General features: G+C 44.0%; 1 protein-coding gene and 1 long non-coding RNA gene across 10 annotated transcripts in view; one reads left to right on the forward strand and one right to left on the reverse strand.

The window, feature by feature from the left end:
- Positions 1 to 418: 418 nt before the first annotated feature.
- Positions 419 to 25,014, reverse strand: part of C7H6orf89 (chromosome 7 C6orf89 homolog) — a 42,385-nt gene continuing 17,789 nt past the window's right edge. For 8 of the 9 annotated variants that reach the window (XM_077904206.1, XM_077904213.1, XM_077904211.1 and 5 more), the window contains 5 exons: positions 13,810 to 13,964; positions 13,352 to 13,491; positions 11,864 to 11,993; positions 8,956 to 9,079; positions 4,670 to 5,852 (listed from right to left, as the gene is read on the reverse strand). In XM_077904206.1, the coding sequence (XP_077760332.1) occupies positions 5,764 to 5,852; positions 8,956 to 9,079; positions 11,864 to 11,993; positions 13,352 to 13,491; positions 13,810 to 13,964 (638 nt within the window). In that variant the 3' untranslated portion in view covers positions 4,670 to 5,763. Of the gene's footprint in view, positions 4,539 to 4,669; positions 5,853 to 8,955; positions 9,080 to 11,863; positions 11,994 to 13,351; positions 13,492 to 13,809; positions 13,965 to 25,014 lie in introns of those variants that run through there. The other variant, XM_077904205.1, reaches the window with a different exon arrangement.
- Positions 11,089 to 18,991, forward strand: LOC144317601 (uncharacterized). The gene is made up of 2 exons (XR_013383611.1): positions 11,089 to 11,931; positions 15,706 to 18,991. It is a non-coding gene; the product is annotated as an uncharacterized LOC144317601 (long non-coding RNA).

The raw sequence follows: 25,014 nt of genomic DNA on the forward strand, positions 1-25,014 counted from the left end.
TCAAACCTGTACTCAGCTAACTGAATGCCAAGAGTGGCCCTGATCAGTGGCAAGCTGGCTCCCATGGGCCAGCAAGGGACCTGGCTGTCCTACTGCAAGAACAGAGGACATCTAAAGGTCAGGTGACACTGTGATGGCATCTGGACCATGTGCAGCTAGCTGGGGAGACAGAAAAAGGCATTGAGGGTCTCATTTAAATTCTGGGCAAAAGGCAGGGAGGAGGGAAAAGAGGAGTCTGGGAGAGACTGGAAGCTGGGAGAGAATGTTAGAGAGGACCATGGCCAGCAGGGACAGGTGACCGGGAGGCGCCCAGAAGGCCCCTTGGGGCTGGCTCACGAGTAGGATGTGGCCAGGGATCTCCTGAGTTATGGAAGAAGAGAAATCAGGCAATTTAAAAATGACACGGAGTATAGGAAAGTTCTTATCAACCAACATACACTTTTAATTGCAAAAGTAAAAACTTTCATTACATAAAACTTTAATTTACATACATTCTTTACATGGTGAAAGTCTTTACGAGTTTGCAGTACATTAAGTTACCATCAACATTCTGCACCGAACACATAATAGTGCACGCCATTTGGTGCATGCGCAGTTGGGACAGGTGTCTCCCTCTGCCTACTGGGACCTTCCCTGGTTCCCTGAAGATGCACAGCAGCTGTCCTGGGTCCTGTCCCTGACGAAGGCAGGGAAGAGGCCGCGTGTTAGTTCCTTGTCTACATCTGCCCCTCCAGTCTCCACTCCCCACAGGAGGGAAGGAGACTACAGCCAGCAGGTTTCTGGCAAAGTCTGGAGGAAAGTGCCAATTGCAAGACTAGGGTTCTTGGGAATACCATGTGTCTGTCTGATTCTGTCACCAATTCTTGTGGATAAGTGAGTCTGTTCCTCAAAGGGCCAAAATTGCTCTGAGGGGTTGGGGCTTGGAGGTTGGGACACTGCTGATCTTTGAGTAGAGGTGGCTTTACAAGATGACCACTCCTACTCCCTACCCCACAGAGCTGTTGTGAGGAAAGGATGTAAATGAGGCTTGGTACACAGCTGATGGCCTGACTTTCCAGTTTCTGTTTGAAACTCTAGACTGGTTTCCCTTCTCTGCTCAGGTGCCTGCAGCTGGGGCTCACTCTTGGATTTACGGCAGCCGAATGACAGACACACAAAGTGCAGGAGGAATGGTCTCTGGGTTGTCCCCAGCCCCTCCATGTCTGAACGGTTCTGGGCCTCCACGAGCAGTTACATAACATTTCTTCTCTCCACTATTCTGAAAAGCTCTGGGCATTTCCCAGTCTCCAGAGAGGAAAATGACAGATGTATTTAGCTCTAATGCTTAAATTATGCAGGGCAGGGAAACCAGACTCTAAGGGACCCAGACAACAGACAAGCTGGCTGGACGGTGTCTCGCCAAGGCCAGCATATAAAACCATACTGCGTCCAAGGGTGGACCAACTTGGGTATGATGCACAGCAGCGACAGCACCTGTCCATCTTCTTAGAGATACATTTGTGGAAGAAGCCACTAGATATCAGGAGGCTGGGGGTGAGAAGGCCGGGAGATGTATGCTGATGGCAATATTAGTGTACTCCCAGAGCCTCTCATTTCTCATGTGCTATATAAGGCTATCCCTATAAGCACCAGCACCTTCCTAGCCTCCCTCCCCCAACAACCATCAGCACTGTGCACAACAGGCGCAGCTCCAAACAGAGAATCTCAATCTAAAATGCCATCTAAACCAATTTTGCACTGTATGGCAACTAAAATTTAAATTTTAAAAAAGGAAAAATGCCATTTAAAGCACATCTCACATGGCATTCCTTTGACCAATTTTAGTGGGTAGATGGGCCACCCTCAAAGTTAATGAGTGTGAACTTAAGAACTCAGGAGAGTTTCTCTTCCATCACTAGGGAGAGCTCAAAAGCGTAAAAGACCCCTCTGATTAGTAACTGATTCTCAAAAGGTGGCCCGTATTGCCTCTCTCCATGCAATCAGCAGGCAGTTTTGGCTCTTCCCCCTACAACGTGGCCGCTTCCTGCAGGCAAGGATTAGGTGAGAAGTGAACATCTGCTTTCGGTTTTTGGATGTTCATTATGGAAGCCACTGGTTAAGGAGCAAATTCTCATCCCAGAGTGAGGATATTAAAATGAGTGAGGCTATCACCTGCAGCTAAAGACACTGAGAGTTTAAAAAAAAACAAATTGCTCCTACACAGAGGTCTATACTGGATTTGGGAAGAAGGGACAAGAAGACAGAGAGCTGAAAAACAAGTGAGGTAAACTCTAAGGGGAGTCACGACTGGAACTGGGCAGAGTCCCTCTTCTGGTCACACATCTGGAAACATGTGTGATGGGAAAATGGCTGGACACATAGTCGTGTTCCAGCTACACTCACTCTTCAAGAGTTTTCAAATGGGGAGGGAAAAAAGTGAAAGGATTTTTATAAAAGTCATCTGGTTAGATTCTCTCCTCTTCCATCTCTGTCCAAAACAATCTTGAAAACAAACCCTGAAGAGTTCCTGGCTTGCTGACCCTCTCCCGAGGTCCTCCTGTCCCAGTGGGGGCACGCCCCAGGTAATGAAACCCACAGCCTCGTCCATCCTGGGGCACCACGCTGTGCTGAAGCAGGGAAATGATATGCGGTAAAACCAACTACCTACTGACCAACAGTTAACTGCCCTAAGCCCGAGTTTCATGTAAAATGAGGATCTAACACCTACTTGACAGTACTGAGGAAAGATGAAAGGAGATTACGTCTATCAAGGCCCTCTTAGAAAGGACTGGACAAACATTACTATTCTTTCTCTCAGAAAATGACGCCAATTCTGGCCATTTTGTTTTTCACCAAATAAGTAGGGTTTTTTGTTTTGTTTTGTTTTTTAAGATTTTAAGTAATCTCTTCACCCAACATGGGGCTCGAACTTCCAACTGGAGATGAAGAGTGGCATGCTCCACTGGCTGAGCCAGCCAGGCACCCCTAGATTCTGTTTTCATAAACCATATTATTTTACTCCCTCCCTTCCCTAAAAAAATTGAGTCAGGAGAGGTTAAGTTCTGCCTCTTTTTATTTTTTTTTTCTGCCTCTTTTTATAAGCCTGAACAGGTGTAATGTCTTGTCAATACTTGACCCCTACAGATGTCAGGACACCTGGACATAAATGCTTTGACTGGTGCCAAAGCAGCCTTTCTCCCCAGAGAGCTGATCAGGGGATATAAGTCACTACCCTGGGCACCTACAAGAAAGTGGACCTAATCCATGTGTGGAGGTCACCACCATGTCACCTCTTAGTAAACACTCAACACATTTGTGAGCATTTTGTTCTTGTGTTGCAGCTTGGGGGTTGGTTAGGTAGTCCCACTATGCCCCCCCTCCCCTTCTTGATAACCCTCTTTTGCTGCCTGGGTCATGTGGAGGGACTTCTGCTGCTTCCACAGAGGAGCAGAGAGCTGGGTGAGCAGCACCCTCATACAAAGCCTCAGGCTGGCAATCGAGGTCATTCCTGAGGGAAGCCATTCCTGTATTCCACTTATCAGAATTGCCTTGAGAAGAAGGCAAATTACTTCTACATCTCCAGTAATTAAGAGTGGGAAACTCTCTTTGGAAAATTTCTTCCTTCACAGAAATCTACCCTCAATTCTGAATGGGACATATTTTAAGTTTAGAGTAGGAAATGCACGTAAGTCTCGCCTCATCTGCTGCCACGTCATTTTCTGTTGAACTGTAGACAGCTCAGGGGCTTAGGGCACTTTCCAGGGGATGCCCCAGGATGGCAACACATGCGAGGGTTTCTTAGTTATCAAAGTTTTGAGCTGAAGTGGATATTTTATGAACGTTTAAGATGTGAAGGGCAGGAGTGAAATGGGGAACTAATCCAGGGTAACTCGAAGACAAAACAGAAATCTCAATCATCCAGTTTTTCTTCTAAGAAACCCTCTCTTTTGTTAACTCAAAGGACCTAATTTAAGAAAACTCTAAAGAACTTGTTTACATATAATCCTTCTCCATGCACAGCAGGGGTAAGGACACTGCAAAGGCTCTAAAAGCTTGCGCAAAGCTGGCCTCGAAATGATCCCTCTGATTTAGAACCTCTTAAATCATAACTGCTTAGCAGCGTGACTTTTATATGTACAAAAATTTTTGTTTTTCCTGTATTAAGCCACACAAGGCACAGACTGGTTTAAGGAAAAATTCCCTCTGGTACCATTTATCCTAGTTTTATTCACGTCTGCAGAGGCTGAATATTTCCACCTTAAGTTCTGTGAACCATTCTTGTCCCGTACAAGTATACAAACAAGCCCTCCAGTGTCTTGATGATCCCCAGTGCTGCTTAGGAGATGTGCTAAGAGAGGGCCCAGGGATAAGGTACAAGGGTGCCTTCATGGATGAAAAGCACCCTGCAAGGACTCATAGGTCCCTCTCTCACCACTGTCCGCCTCTGGTCCATTAAATCTGCCATGGGTACCTGTACTCATCTGATTTCTGTAGTTCAGAACCAGGTGCGATGGTGGGTTGTCTTCAGCTTGGTGATGGCATGACTAAAGGCCAAGTATCTAGCAGCATCAATAAACGAATAAAGGAAAAAAAAAAGAGGAAGAAAAGTATGCCCTATTTATACCGTTTGATTGATACATATTAAAAGCACTTGGGGAAAACAATAAGCATAGTGAATCAGTCACCCAACTGAAAGAACATAGCTTTATGTCATTACAAATGATAAAAATACCTCACCTTGTTTCCTGATACAAAGAGAGAAATAATTTTAAGACAGAGGATCCCACAGTCGCACACCCAGTTGGCAAATATGTTGGGCCTGGAGCTCCTTCCCCAACCACATTACAACATCAGCCTGACACATCTGTAAAACATCTTCCCTGCTGAAAGTTGGACCTTAAAGATCAAACCCGGGGAGGCACACACTCCCCAGGCCAGCATTCTAACTTGTCTCCTCTGAAGACACTTGGTAAAAGCAACCCAGTTGACAGAAGCAGTGCTGCCTCAGCAGTAAGGGCTCTGGACCAGCCAGGGAAGGGGTCCAACTTCTGAGAAACCAGCCATAGTGGCAAGCAAGAAGGGAAGGGAGCTAAAGGTGGGGATCGGGTATGGTGCATAAGAACCTGATCAAATGGAAGAAAGTGCTACCCCTAGGAATTTGCGGTTCAATTATAATCAGACTCCAATCTGGCATCACTGAGACTCCCAAGAGTCAGGGACACTGGGAAAGCAGTGCATTTCTTGAGTGCAATGAGATTATTTAATCTTGTTTCACTGCTTCTAGATTCCACTCTGCTTGGGAAACTGCAAAGACTTCTTTAATCAGCCATGGCTTTCCAAAGTATAGGATGGTGTGACCAGTAGAGAGACAAGCAGGTCCACCTGGTAAGGGATGGCTCTGAAGTTGGGACCTGCTGTCTGCCCTCTCTGTGGCTAGGGAGCTAGCAGAGGGGATCATGCCATGCAAGTGAGGGAAGGCACCAATCTCGTTTCCTGCCTGAAGGGCAGCCTCAAGGCTGTGGCTCCAAAAGGTATAGAAGATAGAAGAGCCCAGTCTCTCATAGACAGGTACTGGCAAAGCCCTGGCCAGGCAGCTAGGCTGGAAGAGTCGGGAGGGCCAAGATCTGGCCAGTGCCTCCAGCATACAGCTGGCTCATTCACGCATGCATAGGGCAGGTAACTAAGTAACCTTGGCAAGTGGTTTCATCGTTTTTTGTTTTTATTTCTCCCGTTTCAATCTGGTCTTCAGCTCTCAAAGTTGTTCCTCTGTATAGTTCTTGTTTCCTATAGTTCTGAGAGGGTGGTTCCATCACAGATGACCAAAGGCTGGACCCCTCTGGCTATAACGTAGGCCTTCCTGGCACCGGCATAGCCTTGAAGGGAAACAGCAACAGGAAAGCAGGTGAATGTCAGGGATGAGGCACACCTGTGGGCACCAGCAAGGCAAGTCTGCCCAGCATAGCATTCCCAGTTATCAGTCCTCTCTGTAACCTGACATCCAACAGGAGCCACTGTGAACCAAAGTGCTTCATTCAGGAGGTTTACAAGGGCAGGATGTTCTAGATAAGGCTGGTGCCAGGCATCGATTCTCAGGCCCGCCTCATCTTTATCAGCAAGGAAGACAGGACGAATTCTGAAGGGGGAGCACAACACCCCCCTTCACCATCCAATTCTCCTAATGTAATCTGTAACACCATCTCATTATAGAACATCCAGATTAGCTCAAACCAGCATTCCCTAACTTGTGTTCTGCAAACAGCAGCATCCTGTAACATAGTCTAAGGAAAATGGGTTCCACTGTCAAGTAGGTTTAAGAAACATTAGGTTCCTCCAAGGCTTCTGGAGCCTTTTGTTTACTAATGTGCACTATGTATTGACAAGACAGACAAAACAAACAAACAAACAAACAAAAAAACCAAGATAGATAGTTCCCAGAATCCACTGACTCAAGAGCCTTACTTGCCAAGGGCCTTTCTAAGGGGTTCCTGTTCCCAATCCCAGGGTCATCAGTGATCTGACAAACTGTTTAGGAAACATTGACCTATATTATGAGTGGTGTAAACTTAAAAGCTTTAAAAACTTGAACACTTAAAAAAAAACTTGAATGCTTCAATAATCTCCCAATGGAAAATTTTCTAGAGTATGATGTACCTTACCTATCTTTAAGCTGAGAGCACTGAATAGAACTTAAGCTCTATTTGGTGACTCAAGAAAGGTCACTATGAGCAGTGACTCGTCAATCATGGCACCAGAGTGGGCTTACCCCTACATCATTCTTGAAAATGCCTCTCATCACAGGTTTCCTGGTGATCAGTGTCCCTGTCCTCTTCCTTCAAAAAACAATGCTTACTTTGTCAAAAACCACAGCGTCCAGGACACCTAGGTGGTTCAGCAGTTGAGTGTCTGCCTTTGGCTCAGGGCATGATCCCAGAGTCCCCAGATCAAGTCCCATATCAGGCTTCCTGCATGGAGCCTGCTTCTCCCTCTGCCTGTGTCTCTGCCTCTCTGTGTGTCTCATGAATAGATACATAAATTCTTAAAACAAAAACAAAAAACAAACCACAGAGCCCGCTTGTCACAGTGCCATTCTTAAGGATCCCGGGAGTGCTAGAGCTGCCATCTGTCCTATAAACAGCATTGAATTACTCCCCTTCGCTGTCAGGGTCTGTTTTTCCTGTCCTCATCTCTTTTATTTATGTGTTTATTTATTTTTAAAGGCTTTATTTTTATTTATTTATTTGAGAGAGTGTGTGTGTGTACGCGTGCACAAGCAGCGGGAGGGGCAGACATAGAGGGAGAAGCAGACTCCCCAATTGCTGACCAAGGAGCCGATGCAGGGCTCGATCCCAGGACCCTGAGATCATGACCTTACCTGAAGGCAGATGCTTAATCAACTGAGCCCCCCAGGAGTCCCTCTTATCCTTGTTTTTAACTGCGGCAGCCACAGCCATGGCTTCTATTACTGCCACTGCTTTAGAAGCCCACTATCTTCCCTATCACCCCCTACCCAGCTATTCTCTCAGACCTGCTTTCTTCCTCCTGTTCTAGTCAGCCCCCCATCCCTTCTCTATGTCCCTGGCCTGTGGCTGGCTATTCACGGACACTGCCGCCCACAGGGCTCCTCTCCTGGTCTGCAAACTGGCCAGTGACAGCACTGATAGGCTATCATGCTCGGGATCTGAAGTTTTTCTGCACTATTCCCACCAGACTTTGATGCTCAAAGCTTCTTTGATCACTGCCAGTCATCCATTTACTCCCCTTAATTCTATAATTAGCATTCTAGAGGTTTGTGGGATCCAGAAACCTAAAATTTGGATAACTGAGGTGTTTCTGTAGTTGTCTGAACTCTCAGACATTTGTAGAACATAAGACAGAAACTTTTTCAAGCATAACTACACATTCTCAACCCGAAATGCCACTCAACTTGTGTAATAGTCATGCCTCGTGGCAGGGTCACTTCACTACAGGAAAACAGCTTCAGAACCATTTCTACACAAAAATCCTCCTTTTTGCAGTAATTCCCAAGGGCCAGGCCAGCTGTGCTCCATTATCAGTTAATGCTTAATCTGTGCATTATTTTCATTTCTAAATTGAAATACATTATGTAACATGGATTAAAGCTAGTCACAGTCTGTAGTCTGTACCCTATTTCCAAATGAGGAAAAAGGTTTCCAGAGACTGGGGTCTTCTAAAAGATAAAATTAAAAGAAATCAGGTGGGAAAACCAGCCTGGGGTCTATTGGGGGCATTAGGCTTCCCCTGGGCTTCTTAAGGAAAAAACACAGAGGTGACACTTGGTATTTGCTTCTGCCAAGAAAACTTTACTGTCAGACTGATTGCTATGGACAGCAGTTGATTCAAGTCTGTTTCTTTGGACTAGGTTGTTAGAATATAATGCACAGAACAGGCCACAGTTGGGAAATCACAGAGCCAAGGGTGAGTCATGACTGTGAGGCTGGGCTTTGGCTGTGAGACCCACACAGAAGGTATTATTTCCCCATGGGCTGTTGCCCTTGCATACTGCTTGCATTGTCTTATTAGCAAAATAGGCACAGAAAGGGTTTCCTGGATCTAGAATTGTACCTCCCCTGGCCTGACTCTGTTGAAGGAGACACTTAAAGCTTTGCCTAGCTGATGGTGGGAACTTGAGATGGTCTGGGTCTCAATTTCCTCATCTGTAAAATAAAGGACTGCTATAAGTATTTTCCATAATGCCTTCTAACTTGAAATTTCTAAGATCGATGGACACATCATCCATTCTAAATGTATATACAAGGCATTTCTCTGTGCTACGTTTCCTCCTTAGCATATTGTTCTACTTAAGTATAAATATTAACTGTATCCGTAAAAGAATGCTAGTTTTGACTCTACCTAATTGAAACTTTGTGAAGACCACATTTAATTTTCACAATATTTTTTGAGTTAAAAACTACAAAGATCTTGTGACTGACCTTGCCCTCTGGGGGCTCCACCTACCAATATCCCCTGGCTCTAGTGGCATCGCCACAGACTGGCAATGTCTTCGGCACTGGACGGGAGGGATGAACTGCAACATGGCCTCACCGCTGCCAATGATAAACAGGTCATGCATCCTATGCATCTGGAGGAAAAAAAGGGAGAAGGAAAAGGAAACAAAATAAAACTCAGTGGCATGGGAGAGTAACATACAAAATTATATATATGTCTCTGACTTTTCTAGCAGCCTAAACAAAAAGGAAAACGGAACCAATGACACAATTCACAATTATGCCTGAATGACAAAAACAAAGTTTCTCCTAAGCCTGGCATCTCCTAGTACTGAGACAGGGTTAAAATCCCTTCTGTGTGTTCTCCTAAAGAGACACTGTGATTTAGTGGGAGACATCTTCAACACCAGCCCTAATACAGATCTAGCATGAGCTTCATAATTCATGGCTATTTCTAGCCACAGCTCCGAAGTAGGCCAAAGGCAAATTATCTAGGTACAATTTAACAGAAGTCTAGGAGAGGCCAACACATAGTGGTCTAAGTACACAATCTTCTGAGGGTCTGGTTGGATTCAGACTTTTCAGGGTCTGCATATCTTTGGGCATGTTCCATGGAATATTACTTCTTATTGCCAGGGTTTCGATGAGAATCGAACAGCAGGAAGTTCAGGTTCACACTTTCTGGCAAGACGTAGGTGAACAGAGATATCATACTGCTGATTAAAAACTAATGACGGTAAGACTGGGCTTAGATTTTGAGTATTAAGGAGGCAACCAGCCTGTGCACCTGCACAGGTTACCTACTGCACTTATGAGGGCAGACTACCACCACCATTGGGCATTAAGTGCAACCTGCACTTAATGTGTGGCCAGTATGGCTGCGAACCCTGGTGCCAGTAGACAGGGAGCAGGAACAAAGGGAGAGGCTAAAAACAAACAAACAAACAAACAAACAAACACAAACAAAGGGAGAGGCTAGGCTGGTCTTGCTCAGGCATTTCTTCCTACCTAGATAGTGAGAGAAAACCTCTAGGGCTTCCCCTCCCTAGGCCCTCCAGGAAGAGCCTTTCTATGTCCATATAATGAAAGGGTCTGAAGTCTGACTCCCCGGGCCACGTCCTGGTTTAGTACTGAGGCCTTCCAGAGCCTTGTTTTTGGCCCCATCTTCTCCTGTCCCCAAACCCCATTTTTCTTGCTCCTGCAGGCCCTGGCCAGGACTCCGTTTCCGTGGCAACACCAGAGCCATTCAACTGCCACTGTGGTGACAGCAGGAAGACTAAGGCAGGCTAGTGGCTTGCAATTGATGGGCAGAGGCCCTCAGTCTTAAGGAAATCCCAGGAGACCAAAACCAAATAAATGCAGTTCTTCATACAGGGCAGAGAGGGGGCAGGACCCTGTGCCTCTATACCCAGGATGGGAAGAACCAAATAACAGGATGGAGCAGGCCAACCCCCCAGGCAACACTGTGAACTGGGTGAAGTGGGCCTTGGAGCCCCTCACCTCTTATGATTGGATCCCCACTTCTTATCTTCTATCCCAAGGTTGACTCTGGGATCCGAGGCCCACAGACATATGACTTTACCAGGGTTGAGAGCTCAGGGATATGGACAACAGGGTGGAGTAACAAGGCTGTAGAGAAAGGAGAGCCTGGGCCAAGGCGGGGAGCAGATGCTCTAAGAAACAAGACTCTCAGGATTTTTGCCTATTTGGACCACTCCCCTTCCGAAAACATGCTTGAGTACCACAAGATGACTCTGATAGGCGTCTGAGTAACTTAGTATTTACCCTTTTGGCTGAGATTCTTGGTGTCCCTATTAAGCAGACTGGTGAAATTAACTTCAGATTCAAGTGGGAAAATCAAGATAAAGATAAAAGCTCTCGCCCAGAATTATGTCATAATTGTGAAGATGAAATCATACTAGGGCCCTGAGTTCTAGATGGGGACAGCAGAATAAACTTCTCTAAAATCTGAGGCAAGAGCCCAACACCTCCACCCTACTGCTGGCAGACAGAAGTTCTTACTTCTAGACAAAATGCTTGTTTTTATAGGCTTTGAAATTCCTTTAATACGATTCAGCAAGTTTGGAGCCAAAGAATAGTATTGGGAGGGTGAAAACACAACTCGGAGTTGGTAAGGGTCACAGTTTGGGAAATTTCATCCTTTTAATTCTTCCAAACCAACCTAAATTCAAAAACCTTCCTTGGGAATGAGATTTAACAAGAAAGCAATTCAGAGAAAAGTAAACAGACACAACACAGAACAGCTTTACCCAGTCCACCGGCCCCAGAGAGGTAAATGTGGGCTCTGGGTACTTGGCCATGGACTTGAGTAAGAAGTGTTGCTACCCAAACTGGTTGGCCTGCCTTGGGCATATCCTGTCAACCCTTTTATCCCCAAACCTCTCAAGCTTTTTGCTTTTCCCAGTTCTCCACTTGAGGTTTCTCATTTATTTCTGGGGAAAGTGAACCTGGGGATGGGGGCGGGGTAGAGCCTTCCTGTTAACTTGCTGTGTCCTTGGGCAAATCATTTACTTTCTCTGGGACTCAGTGTCCTTATCCACAAAATGAGTAAGTTGGGCTACTCATTTCCAGCTTGCCTGCTTTCTCCTTTGACGTAGGGAACTCAGACTAGCTACAGCTTGGGTCCCTTCAAATTTCAGGATTTTACTTCCTAATGTAGAAAAGCAGCTTGATCTTAGGTGTCAAGGGCAGGAAACAGATTTGCAAGGTAACCAGACTTTCGGTAAGCATGCCTTCATAAAAGGGTGGGCCACTGCAAGGGAGAGAACTTTAGATTATGTGGGTGTCCCTTTAATTCATCCTCTGGGTTGACATGCAAGGAAGGGAGGGATTATGACATCAGACCAGGTGCCAAAAGAGGAAAATTCTAGACCCAAGTCCTCTCAAAAATGTCCTACCTTACTACCCACAATAGGTTCCGGTTGAAGAAGGAAGCACTTTTTTAAGGAGGCATCTTTTGGAAATGGTAGGTAGGTGAAAACAGGAAAAAGCTCGCGTAAAATGTGTGATCTGTTTAGAGGTCTTCTCCTGTAAAAGTTTGAAAGAGACAAAAGTAATTCAGCTGGGCGAGCCAGCCTCTGTCTCCATGACTAACAGAGAGCTAAGCAAGGGTGGGAAAACTGTGGGTGGTAGGTAAACAGGGAAAAATATCAGGACAATATCTCAAGTATTAGGTTCGTGAAGAACAGTCATGCCAAATCAATTAATTGTGACACGCACACATACACACATAACTCCACAGCCCTAATTTGTACGTGTGGGTGGGGTGTTTATAAAATCCAGCTAAAACAACATATAGAGGAAGGAAAGAAATGGTCCATTCATTTCATCTTGGAAAAGAGACTGAAGTAAACTACACAGTAGGCCAGGCGGGAGAACAGGAGGGGGGAGTAGAAGGAGGACAAAAATCATGAACTTTCTTCTAAGGTGGTATGGCATGCAGTGGGATGCCTGACTAGCTTAACTAGAGTATTCGATCATGCATATAAATGGCAAATTTTTAAAAAGACAAGCACTGAGAAATTAGCTAACAAGAAGTCAAAAAAATCCAATTTTAATTCTCTCTTGGAAAGGTTCTAGATGGAAACTGGCTTTCCTCTTTTTTCTAGAGAGCAACTTTCACCCTAAGAAATGGACTAGGTTTTATTTCTTTTTTTTAGATTTTATTTTTTTTTTAGAGAGTGAGCACAAGCAGGGGGAGGGGCAGAGGGAGAGAAGTGGACTCTTCGCTGAGCAGGGAGCCTGATGGGAGGCTCAGTCTCAAAACCCTGAGATCATGACCTGAGCTGAAATCAAGAGTCGGACGCTTAACTGAGTCACCCAGGTGCCCCAACCATGTCTTCTACTGGACACAGAAAGGAAGAAGGAGACAGACCTGGATTTTAATCCTGGCTGGGTAACCTTAAGCAAGGTACTTAACTGATCTGAAAAATGACAATGATAATTCCTACTTCCTGGAGCTATTATGAGCATCATTAGTGAGGAACAGATACTAACGACTAAGGCACACAGCCTGGCACAAACAAGTGCCAGGAAATGAAGTTTCCCTTCTATTATTCATGCTTTCTCATTAGCCCTCAACACTCAGGAGCATTCTGTACAAACAAATGCTAAACATGTACTCAGAATAAAATTGTATTAGGCAAGCTCAATATCCACTCATGGTGACAGCCTTCTGGAGACACCTCTTTTGATTCATCCTCTTTATTCCTCATTGATGAGTTTTCAACAGTGAGCTCCTGAGTATCATTTGACTTGAAGAGTGTACTGGAGAGTGCTTACCTGGCACAAGGCATGGGAGCTCTCAGTGGTGGCTAGTACTGTTTTGATGTCTGGTCTGCCCCCTTTCTACCACATGTTGGCTAAGTGCCCTTTTCCACACTCACCATGGATAAGGAAATGGGAACCACCGTTCGGGAAAGCAGCGCCACCACTTGGTGAAAAACCCTTCATTGAAGCCTTCTGTTACTTCAGGATACCAGCACAGGAAATGCTGAAGCTCCTCTGATAACAAGAGCTGTCCGGTCTTGGCAAGGCAGAAAACAAAAGCAAGGAAAAAACAACACAGGATTACTTCTCAGCAATGTCAGAGCTTGATGCTTTCTAGCCATTTTAAACAGATAATCTTTTTTTAAGACTTTATTTATTCATGAGAGACACAGAGAGAGAGAGGCAGAGACACAGGGAGAGGGAGAAGCAGGCTCCCTGTTGGGAGCCCAATGAGCAACTCGATCCCAGGACCCAGGGATCACACCCTGAGCCGAAAGCAGACGCTCAATCACTGAGCCACTCAGGTCTCCATTAAACAGATATCTATCAGTGGACAATCAGGCTTCTTGCTCACCTTGATCACCAGAGGATGGAATCTCTCAAATTTCTTCGGGGTATCTTCCAGGAGCATTACCTTGAGGGGTAATTTCTGGGCACAGCCAGTGCAGTTGGCAGGGATGGGGTTGGACTCATTCTGCTCACAGCTGTTTGTCCACCAAGGGTCAAAGTCTAAGAGGAAGGGATATGGAGAAGCCAGATACAGAAAGAACACAGCAGGTAAATCTTCAGCCTCAGCAATTTAAGTAAAAAAGATGAAAATTTTTAAAAAATATTTTTAAATTTATTTTATTAATGAGAGACTCAGGGGGAGAGGCAGAGACACAGGCAGAGAGGGAGAAACAGGCTCCATGCAGGGAGCCTGACGCGGGACTCGATCCTGGGTGTCCAGGATCACGCCCTGGGCCCTGGGCCGAAGGCAGGCGCTAAACCGCTGAGCCACACAGGCATCCTGAATTTTTAAAAGCTAACAATGATGAGCACTGAATCACCTCTGAAAAGGTACATATGAAATAAGTAGCCTCAGGGCACCTGAGTGGCTCTGTTGGTTGAGCGTATGCCTTTGGCTCAGGTAATGATCCCAGGGTCCTGGGATCGAGCCCCAACATCAGGCTCCCAGCTCTGCGGAGAATCAGCTTCTCTCTCTCCATCTGCCTGCCACTACCTCTGCTTGTGCACTCTCTCTCTCTCTTAAATAAATCTTTTTTTTTTTTTTTTAAAGTAGCCTCTGAAGAGGGAGTAGAGGACATAGGGATGGGAGTGGGTGGAAGAGGTATGTTCTTCTGTATATTCTACATTTTGTCAAAAATATTTTTTAATATGTACATGTATCTCCTAAGTCCAATCAACAATGTCAGCCAGTTGGAGAAGATACTCAGTGACATGTGGCTGGAGATACAGCTCTCCCACTGTTTTCTTTTTTTTTTTTAAGATTTTATTTATTCATAGACACAGAGAGATAGGCAGAAACACAGGCAGAGGGAGAGGGAGAAGCAGGCTCCATACAGGGAGCCCGATGTGGGACTCGATCCCCGGTCTCCAGGATCACACCCCAGGCTGCAGGTGGTGCCAAACCGCTGCGCCACCAGAGCTGCCCATCTTCCACTGTTTTCTACCCAGTGACCCACATGTCTGAAAGTCTATAGCACATAAAGGCGGGGCAGGTAGAAAGGGTGGTCCCACCATCAGTGATGAGCCCCACTGCGTGTTTTCTTGAAGTGGAGGCCAGGATGACTCTGGGAAAGAATGAGAAAAGAGGGCAGAGAGAAAGGATGGAGAGGAAACAGGACTTCTCACAGGCCCATCTCTGGTGTAAAGTGAATTGCATGTGCCCATTAAGACAGTGCTCCGTGGGGCACCTGGGTGGCTCAGTCGGTTAAGCATGTGACTCTTGGTTTCAGCTCATAATCTCAGGGCCATGGGATCAGGCCTGGATGGGCTCTGTGTTCAGTGGGGAGTCTGCTTGAGATTCTTTCTCTGCTCCTGCCCCCCGCAAGCCCATTCTGCTCTCTCTCAAATAAATCTTAAAAAAAAAAAAAAAAAAAAAGACAGTGCTCTGTCCCAGCTCGGGTGTGGGTAGGGCCTACTGACCATGGTGTCTACTCCCAAGGACTAAGGGTTGGTGAGCAAGGGAAGAACGGCTCATCAGTCCTTGATGTGAGTGCTAGTTGCCTCTGTCTTCGTTCTCTGGCTGGTCCTCTGCTGAAGGAAGAGTTGGCTCGTCCTCTCCAGACAGCCCTTCTCAGTTTCCCTGTGTTCCTTCCTTCTGACTCTATTCTGTTTCTAATGTTATTGCATTATTTCTTGTTTGCTTTCTGTTCCACTCTGGGTTTCATCTGTGTTCTCTGAGATATGTGCTTATGATAAACTCTAATTTGGATCCAAAATTTTCACAAATGTTTTCTCATTAAAGCCCAATGGAAATCAAGTCAGGAGAAGGCCTGAATAAACGACACACAGACCACCAGATGTGGCTGAGATGAAGTCAATTCGCTGAACCAATAAACGCACTTGGAAACTGACTCTTAACCACAACACATTTGCTGTAGTCGACAGCAAGTGCTTTTTCCCTGTTTTCTTTTTTTTTTTTTTCTCCCTGTTTTCTTAAAGCAACAGTAGTGGGGTGGAGGAAATCCCCACCAGGGAAGGACTGCGTTTGTTCTCAGCTTGTCTCCTGAGCACACCCTCCAAACACCCTTCATCTCTTGCAGACAGAACCTGTGTTTCCTTGGGACAGCTGCCACCTCCCTTTCTCATGTGCCTCAGCTGTGGGCAGACTGCCACCCTTATCCTTCCAGGGGCCTCCTGGGACAGCCAGAAACCCTTCTGTGGCACCTGTTTCAGGTGGCACATCAAGGCTACAAAGTTACGCTTATTTTTTCCTTCCGGATTCTTTTTTTTTTTTTTTTTTTTTGAGAGAGAGAAAGATTGAAACGATGGGGCAGGAGCAGAGGGAGAGGGAGAGAAAGAACCTTAAGCAGGCTCTCTGCCCAGCACAGAACCTGACTCAGGCTCCATCTCACAACCCTGAGATCATGACCTGAGCCAAAACTGAGAGTTGCATGCTTAACTGACTCAGCTACCCAGGTGTACCTCTTCTGGAATATTTTCAAATGTCCTTCATTAGAGATCAAATATGAAGATTTCTTGCCCAAATATAAGCACTTTGGGTAATGGACATACAACGAGGCATAAATAATCCTAACAATATGTTATAATTGTACAGCATTTCAGTTTCCAAAGTCCTTGTGAGGGAGTTCAGAGGAAGGAAGGGGAAAGGAAATAGATGTGCTAAGTGTCAGGCCCTGTGCTGGTCATGTTCGCATGCTCTATCATTTATTTTTTACTGTATAACTATTGAGAAGGCATTGCTCTTCTCCCTTTACAGACGAGCAAGTGGAGACTGAGGGGCAATAGGAGTTATCAAGGCACCAGAGTGTGCTGGGAAGACCACAGAAGGGGTGAGGGCGAAAATGAAAAGTATCTGCCAAAGTAGCTGCTGAGGAAGGTTGAGAAGCCCCCTGCAGGGCATGAAGCAATTCTGACTCTGAGCAAAACAAGGAACCAGCAAAAGCCTTTGGGTAGGGGTTTCCAATGCTTTAGGAATGTTATTGTGGGCTGTGTATAAAGTGTTTGAGGAGAGAGAGGCTTGGAAGAGAAAGACCAGGTTGTACTTTGTTTTTGTCCTCTTGTTAGAGGGGTGGAAGTTATACTGTGATGAGAGGGGACATATAATGAGAGGTAAACTGAGGCAGCAACAGTACAATCTATAGATCTAAGCAGCGCTACAAGAATGCTTGTGTGCTGAGACTGCCCGAGCATACCTTGCCTAAGAGAGCCTGAATGCAGGACATGCTGGAGACCCACAGATTTATCATGCCATGTTCCTGCAGGCATGTGTCCTATTCCAACTAAATCAGTTAATTGCAGCGATTTTTCCAGGAGATGAGTCAAGTGTCAGGATAAAGGGGTATGTTCTCTTGGTTCACACAAAGGTGCTTCAAGGGCTGGCAGCATGTGGTTCTGAACCTAAGAGCATGGAGAGATTATTTTAACTATGACTTATTTATTTAATTTCAGTTTCATTCTGAGCTTTTCAGACACTCTTGGGATTTCTAGGTAGAAATGCCCTGAAAAGCAGGTGGAGGAAGAAAACTCTGGAAAAGAAAGATCAGGAAAGAAAAAGAAAGACTAGAGTACTACAAAGATGATTCAATAAGGTGTCAGAATGTGAGATATACACATCTAGACACACAAACATCAATTACTTCTTTCTCTCCTCACCACAGTCATTTCAAAACTGAAAAGGAAAATGGCCTCATTCCTAACTAGTAATCAGTTTCACAGGAAAGGTAAAACTATAGAATTTGACTGGAGGACATAAAATAAGACCTGAATAAATAAACATATCATACCATGATCCTGGGCAGGAAGACTAGGTATTATAGAGAGGCCAAGTTTCCCCAAATATATATTTAGTAGAACTTGGATAGCCTCCCATCAGAGTTTCTTACTGGTCAAGGTTGGGTGGAGGGTTGGGGCTGTGATAATCTCATTCTGAAGTTCATCTAGAAAAGTAAATGTGTGAGAACAGCAATGCAACAATCCATCCCCTGCCCAAATTAACTCCAGAAATAATTTCAGGGACAGAAGGCATCCTTGGTAATACAAATGACTTACAAAGTATGGTCCCTGCTTCAGAGCTATTGAGGACACCCCCCCTTGGGGACAGATACCATTAGAGAGTACAGTAAGAGCCCACGTATTAGACCCTGGGCAGATGGCAGACCTGAGGACCCTCACCCCTGACTACTCATAGGTCACTGGATGGCTCAAGCCTCTCTCCATGCTGGGCATGAAGAGGGCAGGCAGGAGGGAAAGGGCATTATTTTGCTTTCTCTCTATAGGTAAAACATTTTAAAAAAACAGATTTAGGGACGCCTGGGCGGCTCAGTGGTTGAGTGCCTGCCTTTGGTTCAGGGCGTGATCATGGAGTCCTGGGATCAGGTCCTGCATGGAGCCTGCTTCTCCATGTGGTCTCTGCCTCTCTTTGTGTCTCTCAGGAATAATAAATAATTAAAAAAAAAAAAAAACAGTTTTAGGGGCAGCCTGGGGGGCTCAGTGGTTTAGTGCCTGCCTTTGGCCCAGGGTGTGATCCTGGAGACCCAGGATCAAGTCCCATGTCGGGCTCCCCTCCCCGCATGGAGCCTGCTTCTCCCTCTGCCTGTGTCTCTGCCTCTCTCGTGAATAAATAAAATCTTTGAAAAAACAAACAAAAAAACCCCCAGTTTTATTGAGATTTAATTCCCAGACCATAAAATTAATTCACTTAAAGTACACAATTCAGCGGCACCTGAGTGGCTCAGTCAGTTAAGAGGCCAACTCTTGGCTTTAGCTCAGGTCATGATCTCAAGGTCCTGAGACTGAGCCCTAGAGTTGTGCTCTGCACTCAGTGGGGGGTATGCTTGAGATTCTCCCTCTGCCCCTCCCCCTGCTCACACTTTCAAATAAACAAATCTTAAAAAAAACAACATAAACCATATAGGGGCGCCTCAGTTGGTTAAGCATCTGCCTTCAGCTAGGGTCCTGGGATGGAGTCCCGCGTCAGGCTCCCAGCTCAGTGGGGAGCCCGCTTCTCCCTCTCCCTCTGCCCTTCTCCCCTCCTCATGCTCTCTCTTTCTCTCAAATGAATAAAGTTTTTTTTTTTTTAATTTTTTTTATTTATTTATGATAGTCACAGAGAGAGAGAGAAGCAGAGACATAGGCAGAGGGAGAAGCAGGCTCCATGCAGGGAGCCCGACGTGGGATTCGATCCCGGGTCTCCAGGATCACGCCCTGGGCCAAAGGCAGGCGCCAAACCGCTGTGCCACCCAGGGATCCCTCAAATGAATAAAGTTTAAAAAAAAAAAACTGTATAATTTAGTGGCTTTTAGTATATCCACAGAACTGTAATAACTATCACTATTACCTAATATTAAAACCATTACATAATATTAAAACATTTTCATCACCTTAAAAAGATATCCTATACCAGGATGCCTGGGTAGCTCAGCAGTTGAGCACCTGCCTTCAGCCCAGGGTGTGATCCTTAAGTCCCAGGATGGAGTCCCACATTGGGCTCCCTGCATGGAACCTGCTTCTCTCTCTGCCTATGTCTCTTCCTCTCTCCCTATGTCTCTCAAGAATTAAAAAAAAAAAAAAAAAAGAAAAAAAGATATCCTATACCTATTAAGACACTTTTCCCATTCTAACCCCTCTCCCGCCAGCCCTAAGCAACCATTAATCTTTTAGTCCCCAAGGATTTGCCTATTCTGGTATTTCAAATAAATGGAATCGTGCAATATATGGTCATTTGTGTCTGGCTTCTTTCGTTCAGCCTGTTTCCAAGGTTCATCCATCCTACGATGCATACTGGTTGCCCTTTTCTTTCTATTGCCAAGTAATATTCCATTACATGGATAAACTACATTTTTACCCTGGGGCTACTATGGACAACACTCCTGTGAATATTTGCATGCAAGTTTTTGTGGACATGTGTTTTCAATTCTTCTGTGTACATACCTAGGAGTGGAATGACTAGGTCATTTGGTAACTCTGTTTAATTTTCTGAGGAACTGCCAAACTGTTTTCCAAAGCAGCTGTACTATTTTACATTCCCATTATCTGCATATCCTTTTTGGAGAAATGTCTATTCAAATCTTTTGCCCATTTTTAATTGGGTTATTTCTCTTTCTACTATTGAACTTTAAGAAAATAAATTCTTGGAAAAGAAAAAAATAACAAGGAATTTGCTCTTCTAGATGTAAAAACAGCATTCTATAAAGCCACTGTAATTAAAAGAGTGTAGGCAAACTTCACTATTTACAGATTTCGATCTGTGAATTTGTCTATTCCCTGAAATTTATTTGTAATCCCAATCAATTCTTGTGGTGCTTTTGCAGGCATCCCCAGCCATGCAGGGCGGCAAATCTTAGCTGAGGTGGGTTAGCTGAAGTGGGTTTTCATTGCAACTCTCAAACTGTAAACAAGTGTCCTTTTTGCTATGTGCTGTTACATTCTTTGCATTTTTATTATGATTTTGCTGTTTAGAATGGTTCCCAAGGAGGCTATCATTTGTGAGGATACTGGCATATGGGAACTCCCTGTACTTTCTGCTTAATTTTGCTGTGAACCCAAAACTGCTCAACAAGTAGTTTGTTAATTAAAAAGGGGCCTCTGAGCATAGTGCAAATGAAAGTACTCTCTAGCATTCCCAAGTGTAAGCAAGCTATGTGATGTGCCTTACAGAGAAAATACACCTGTTAGATAAGCTTTTTTTAGGCATGAGTTATAGTGCTGTTGACCGTGAACTCTATGTTAATGAGCCAACAATCTATATTAAATAAAGTATCTTTAAACAAAAACATACATAAAACAAAAGTCAAGTATTCATCAATTGATGAAAATGTACCTAGACATTCTCAGGAACCTAACTCTGATTTCCCCTAAGGGCAATAAGTCAATATGCACTAATTCACTGTTTGCCAGGACTTTACAGAACATAACTACAGAAAATAATGAGAATCAACTGTATTATTTTATAAAGCAACAGACAAAAAGTTGGCAGGGACTTTATATAACATAACCATAGCAAATAATGAGAACTATGTTCTAATAAAGTAACAGACAAAAAGTTTAATAAAACCAAATGAAGATGGGATCCCTGGGTGGCTCAGCGGTTGAGTGCCTGCCTTCAGCCCAGGGCGTGATCCTGGAGACCTGGGATCGAGTCCCACATCGGGCTCTCTGCATGGAGCCTGCTTCTCCCTCTGCCTGTGTCTCTGCCTCTCTCTCTCTCTCTCTCACGAATGAATAAATAAAATCTTAAAAAAAAAAAAAAAAATGAAGAATGCAGTTAACAAATCCAGTATAGGGGTCCCTGGGTGGCTCAATGATTTAGCATCTGCCTTTGGCCCAGGGCATGATCCTGAGTCCCCGGATCAAGTCCCACATCCAGCTCCCTGCATGGAGCCTGCTTCTCCCTCTGCCTGTGTCTCTGCCTCTCTCTCTGTCTCTCATGAATAAATAAAATCTTTAAAAACAAAACAAAACATATCCAGTACACACACACACACACACACACACGAGAATATTTAATTTGTAATAAAGGTCAATTTTAATTCAGTGGAAAAAGAACAGATACAGTAAATGATGTTGGGACAAGTAGCCACCTATTTGGAAGAAAATAAAGTTTGATCCTTTTCACTATACACTGAAATAAATTCTAGATAAAGATTTAAATGGATAAAACAAATTTTTAAAAATAGAGCGAAGTATGAGATGATTCTTATAATTTTGGGAGAAATAAAGGCTTCCTAAGCAAGACACTAACAAGATGCCATGAAGAAAAAATGGGCAGATTGAGCCAATATTTGCAGATGAGGCAAAGAACATCTCTAATGTATAATGAACTATTTATTTAAATATTTTATTTATTTATTTGAGAGACAATAAGAGAGCCGGAGCAGAGGAGGGAAGCAGAAGTAAAAAGAGACTCCCTGCTGAGCAGGGGGCCCAATGTAGGGCTCCATTACAGGACTCTTGGATCACGATCCATGCTGAAGGCCGACACTTAACTGACTGAGCCACCCAGGTGCCCCAGAGCTCCTATTTAATAAAAAATATTAAAAGGGCAAAAGATATAAGTAATTCACAGAAAAACAAATATAAATGGCTTATAAAACACATGAAAAAGACACCCTACTCCAGAATAATCAAAGAAATGCAACTTAAAATAAGATATCATTCTTTAGTTTTCTAACTGGCAAAACAATGCCAATATCCAGTGCACATATGCTGTTAATGAAAGTACACATTAGTATAAGTTTATGAAGACAATTTAGGGTAGTATTTATTAAAATCTAAAATGTGCAAAAAAATTAAATAAATAAATAAAATGTGCATGCCCTTTGGCACAGTTGTTCTTTTTTTTTAACAATTTTTTTTATTTTTTTGAAATTTTTTTATTTATTTATGATAGTCACAGAGAGAGAGAGAGAGAGAGAGAGAGAGAGGCAGAGACACAGGCAGAGGGAGAAGCAGGCTCCATGCACCAGGAGCCTGATGTGGGATTCGATCCTGGGTCTCCAGGATCGCGCCCTGGGCCAAAGGCAGGCGCCAAACCGCTGCGCCACCCAGGGATCCCTGGCCCAGTTGTTCTAAGAATTTCTTACAGAAATAATAGTACAAGTATATAAAAATTATATATATGAATGTCCCAGGTGCATTTTTTTTATAATAGAAAAAAAAAAGGACAAAAAAAAACCTCTCTAGAAACTTAAATTATGGGATATTCACGAATAGAATATAAAATCCTGAAAAGTGTATATATTGCATTGAATAGATCTCCCAAAATTCAAGTCCTTCTGCAATGTCAGAATGTGACCACAATTGGAAATAGGATCTTTGCAGATGTAACTAATTAAGATGAAGTCATCCTGAAGTAAATCTAATTTAAATGGTATCCCTATAAAAAGATGAGAGGACACACAAAGACACACAGAGGAAAAAAGGCCACATAAAGATGGACACAGAGATGGGGTTATGTTACCACAGCTAGGGAACACCACAGATTACTGGCAACCACCAATAGCTGGAAGAGGCAAAAAAGAATCCTCCCTAGAGGGAGTATAGCCTTACTAACATCTTGATTTTGGACTTCACGCTTAACAGAAGTGTGAGAGAAGAATTTCTGTTGTATTAAGCCATCCAACCTGTGGTACTCACTGGAAGTATGAACATAAGTGCTTTTCCTATGTTGCATGTACCAAAATATCTTACATTTATATATGTTAAGTATACTTATCTATATAGCCATGGAAAAATTCAGGAGTATGTATATCAAATTATTACCAGCAGTTAGCTACATAAAGGAATTAGAGGGATCAAGAGGAATTTCCTTATTAAAAGTATATTTTTAAAAATAAAAATCTTAGGGGTGCCTGGATGGCTCAGTGGGTTAAGCATCTGCCTTTAGCTCAGGTCATGATCCCAGTCCTGGGATCAAACCCTGCATCAGGCTTTCTGCTCAGTGGGGAGTCTGCTGCTTCCCCTCTGATCTCTCTCACTCTTGCTCTCTCTCAAATAATAAAAAATCTTAAAAAAAAAACAATAAAAATCTTATACCTCTTCATTGTCTTTGTTTGTGTCCCATGTATTCTCCAAATAAAAATTTCTTTGAAGACCATGAAAACTTAAGCTGAGGATATCAACTACAAAATGTAGAGTTCAGTCATCTTAGAAGAAGGGAAGGCCTCTGAAGTGGTACCTGACAGGAGCAGAGACACTGGCCAAGCTGGTAGCCAGCAAAGGAAAAGGGGAAGTGATGAGGAAAAAGGATCACTGGAAGGGGGTAGCTTATGCCATCCATCTGAATTAGGGAAGCCAAACTTCACGGGGAAGAGCTACTTTTGATCTCTCTACAGCCTTGAGATCACCAAGGTAGATAAAGAATGTGCTTGTATTTTTGTGGGAAGGGATTGGGGAATGGCCAGGTAATAAATTGTCTGGGTATATGTGGGGGTGTACGGTTGGGGCTCCTTTTTCTCTTTCCCGTAAAATCCCCAACAACAAAAGGAAAAGTACCCACACTCCCAATCTGGCCTCCATCTATCTGAAAAGGCTTCATCTGATGCATTCTCTATACATCTGGCTGGAACCATCACACTGCAAAGTGAGCAAAATCTCTCCCTGGAAAATAGCCAACAGCACATAGCAGACCATCCCATGTCATTCCTGTACACAGGTCTTCTTCAGCCACCTTACATGCTGTATCTCTTCTTTCTAGTCCTCTCTTTCTACCTATTCCCTCTTTGAGTAGCACCAGACAGATAGGCCTGCAGAAGTTGGGATGGTCATCACCCAACTTTCAATGTCTAAGGTTTCTTTATTTCAAATAACTTTAAACTAGCTGTTTTATATTTTAAAAAGGTGTGACAGGGATCCCTGGGTGGCGCAGCGGTTTGGCGCCTGCCTTTGGCCCAGGGCGCGATCCTGGAGACCTGGGATCGAATCCCACGTCGGGCTCCCTGGTACATGGAGCCTGCTTCTTCCTCTGCCTCTCTCTCTCTCTGTGACTATCGTAAATAAACTAAAAAATAAAAAATAAATAAATAAATAAATAAATAAAAAGGTGTGACAGAGAAGTGAAATCCCACATATTACACACACACAGGAATATTACTCAATCATAAAAAGGATGAGAACTTGCCATTTGTGACAACACAGATGAACCTAGAGAGTAAATTATGCTAAGTGAAGTATTAAGTCAGGCAAAGACAAATACTCTAAGATTTCACTTACATGTGGAATCTAAAAAAAAAAACAAAAAAAGTAGCAACAGACCCATAAATACAGAGAACAAACTGATGGTTGCTAGAGGAAAGAGGAGTGAGGGGGGACAGGCAAAATGGGTGAAGGAGACTGGGAGACACAGACTCCCAGTTATGGAGTGAATAAGTCACGGGGATGAAAGGCACAGCTTAGGGAATCCAGTCAATGGTAATGTAACGGCACAGTATGGGGACAGATGGTAGCTACCCTTGTGGTGACCACAACATAACATACAGACTTGTTCAGTCACTGTGTTGTACACCTGAAACTAACATAATTATCATGTGTCAACTATATTTCTGTTTTTAAAAAATGGTCTCTAATTGTGAGACTTTGGTCAATCCTCTGGCAC

Source organism: Canis aureus, chromosome 7, assembly GCF_053574225.1.
Source record: "Canis aureus isolate CA01 chromosome 7, VMU_Caureus_v.1.0, whole genome shotgun sequence".
NCBI lineage: Eukaryota > Metazoa > Chordata > Mammalia > Carnivora > Canidae > Canis > Canis aureus.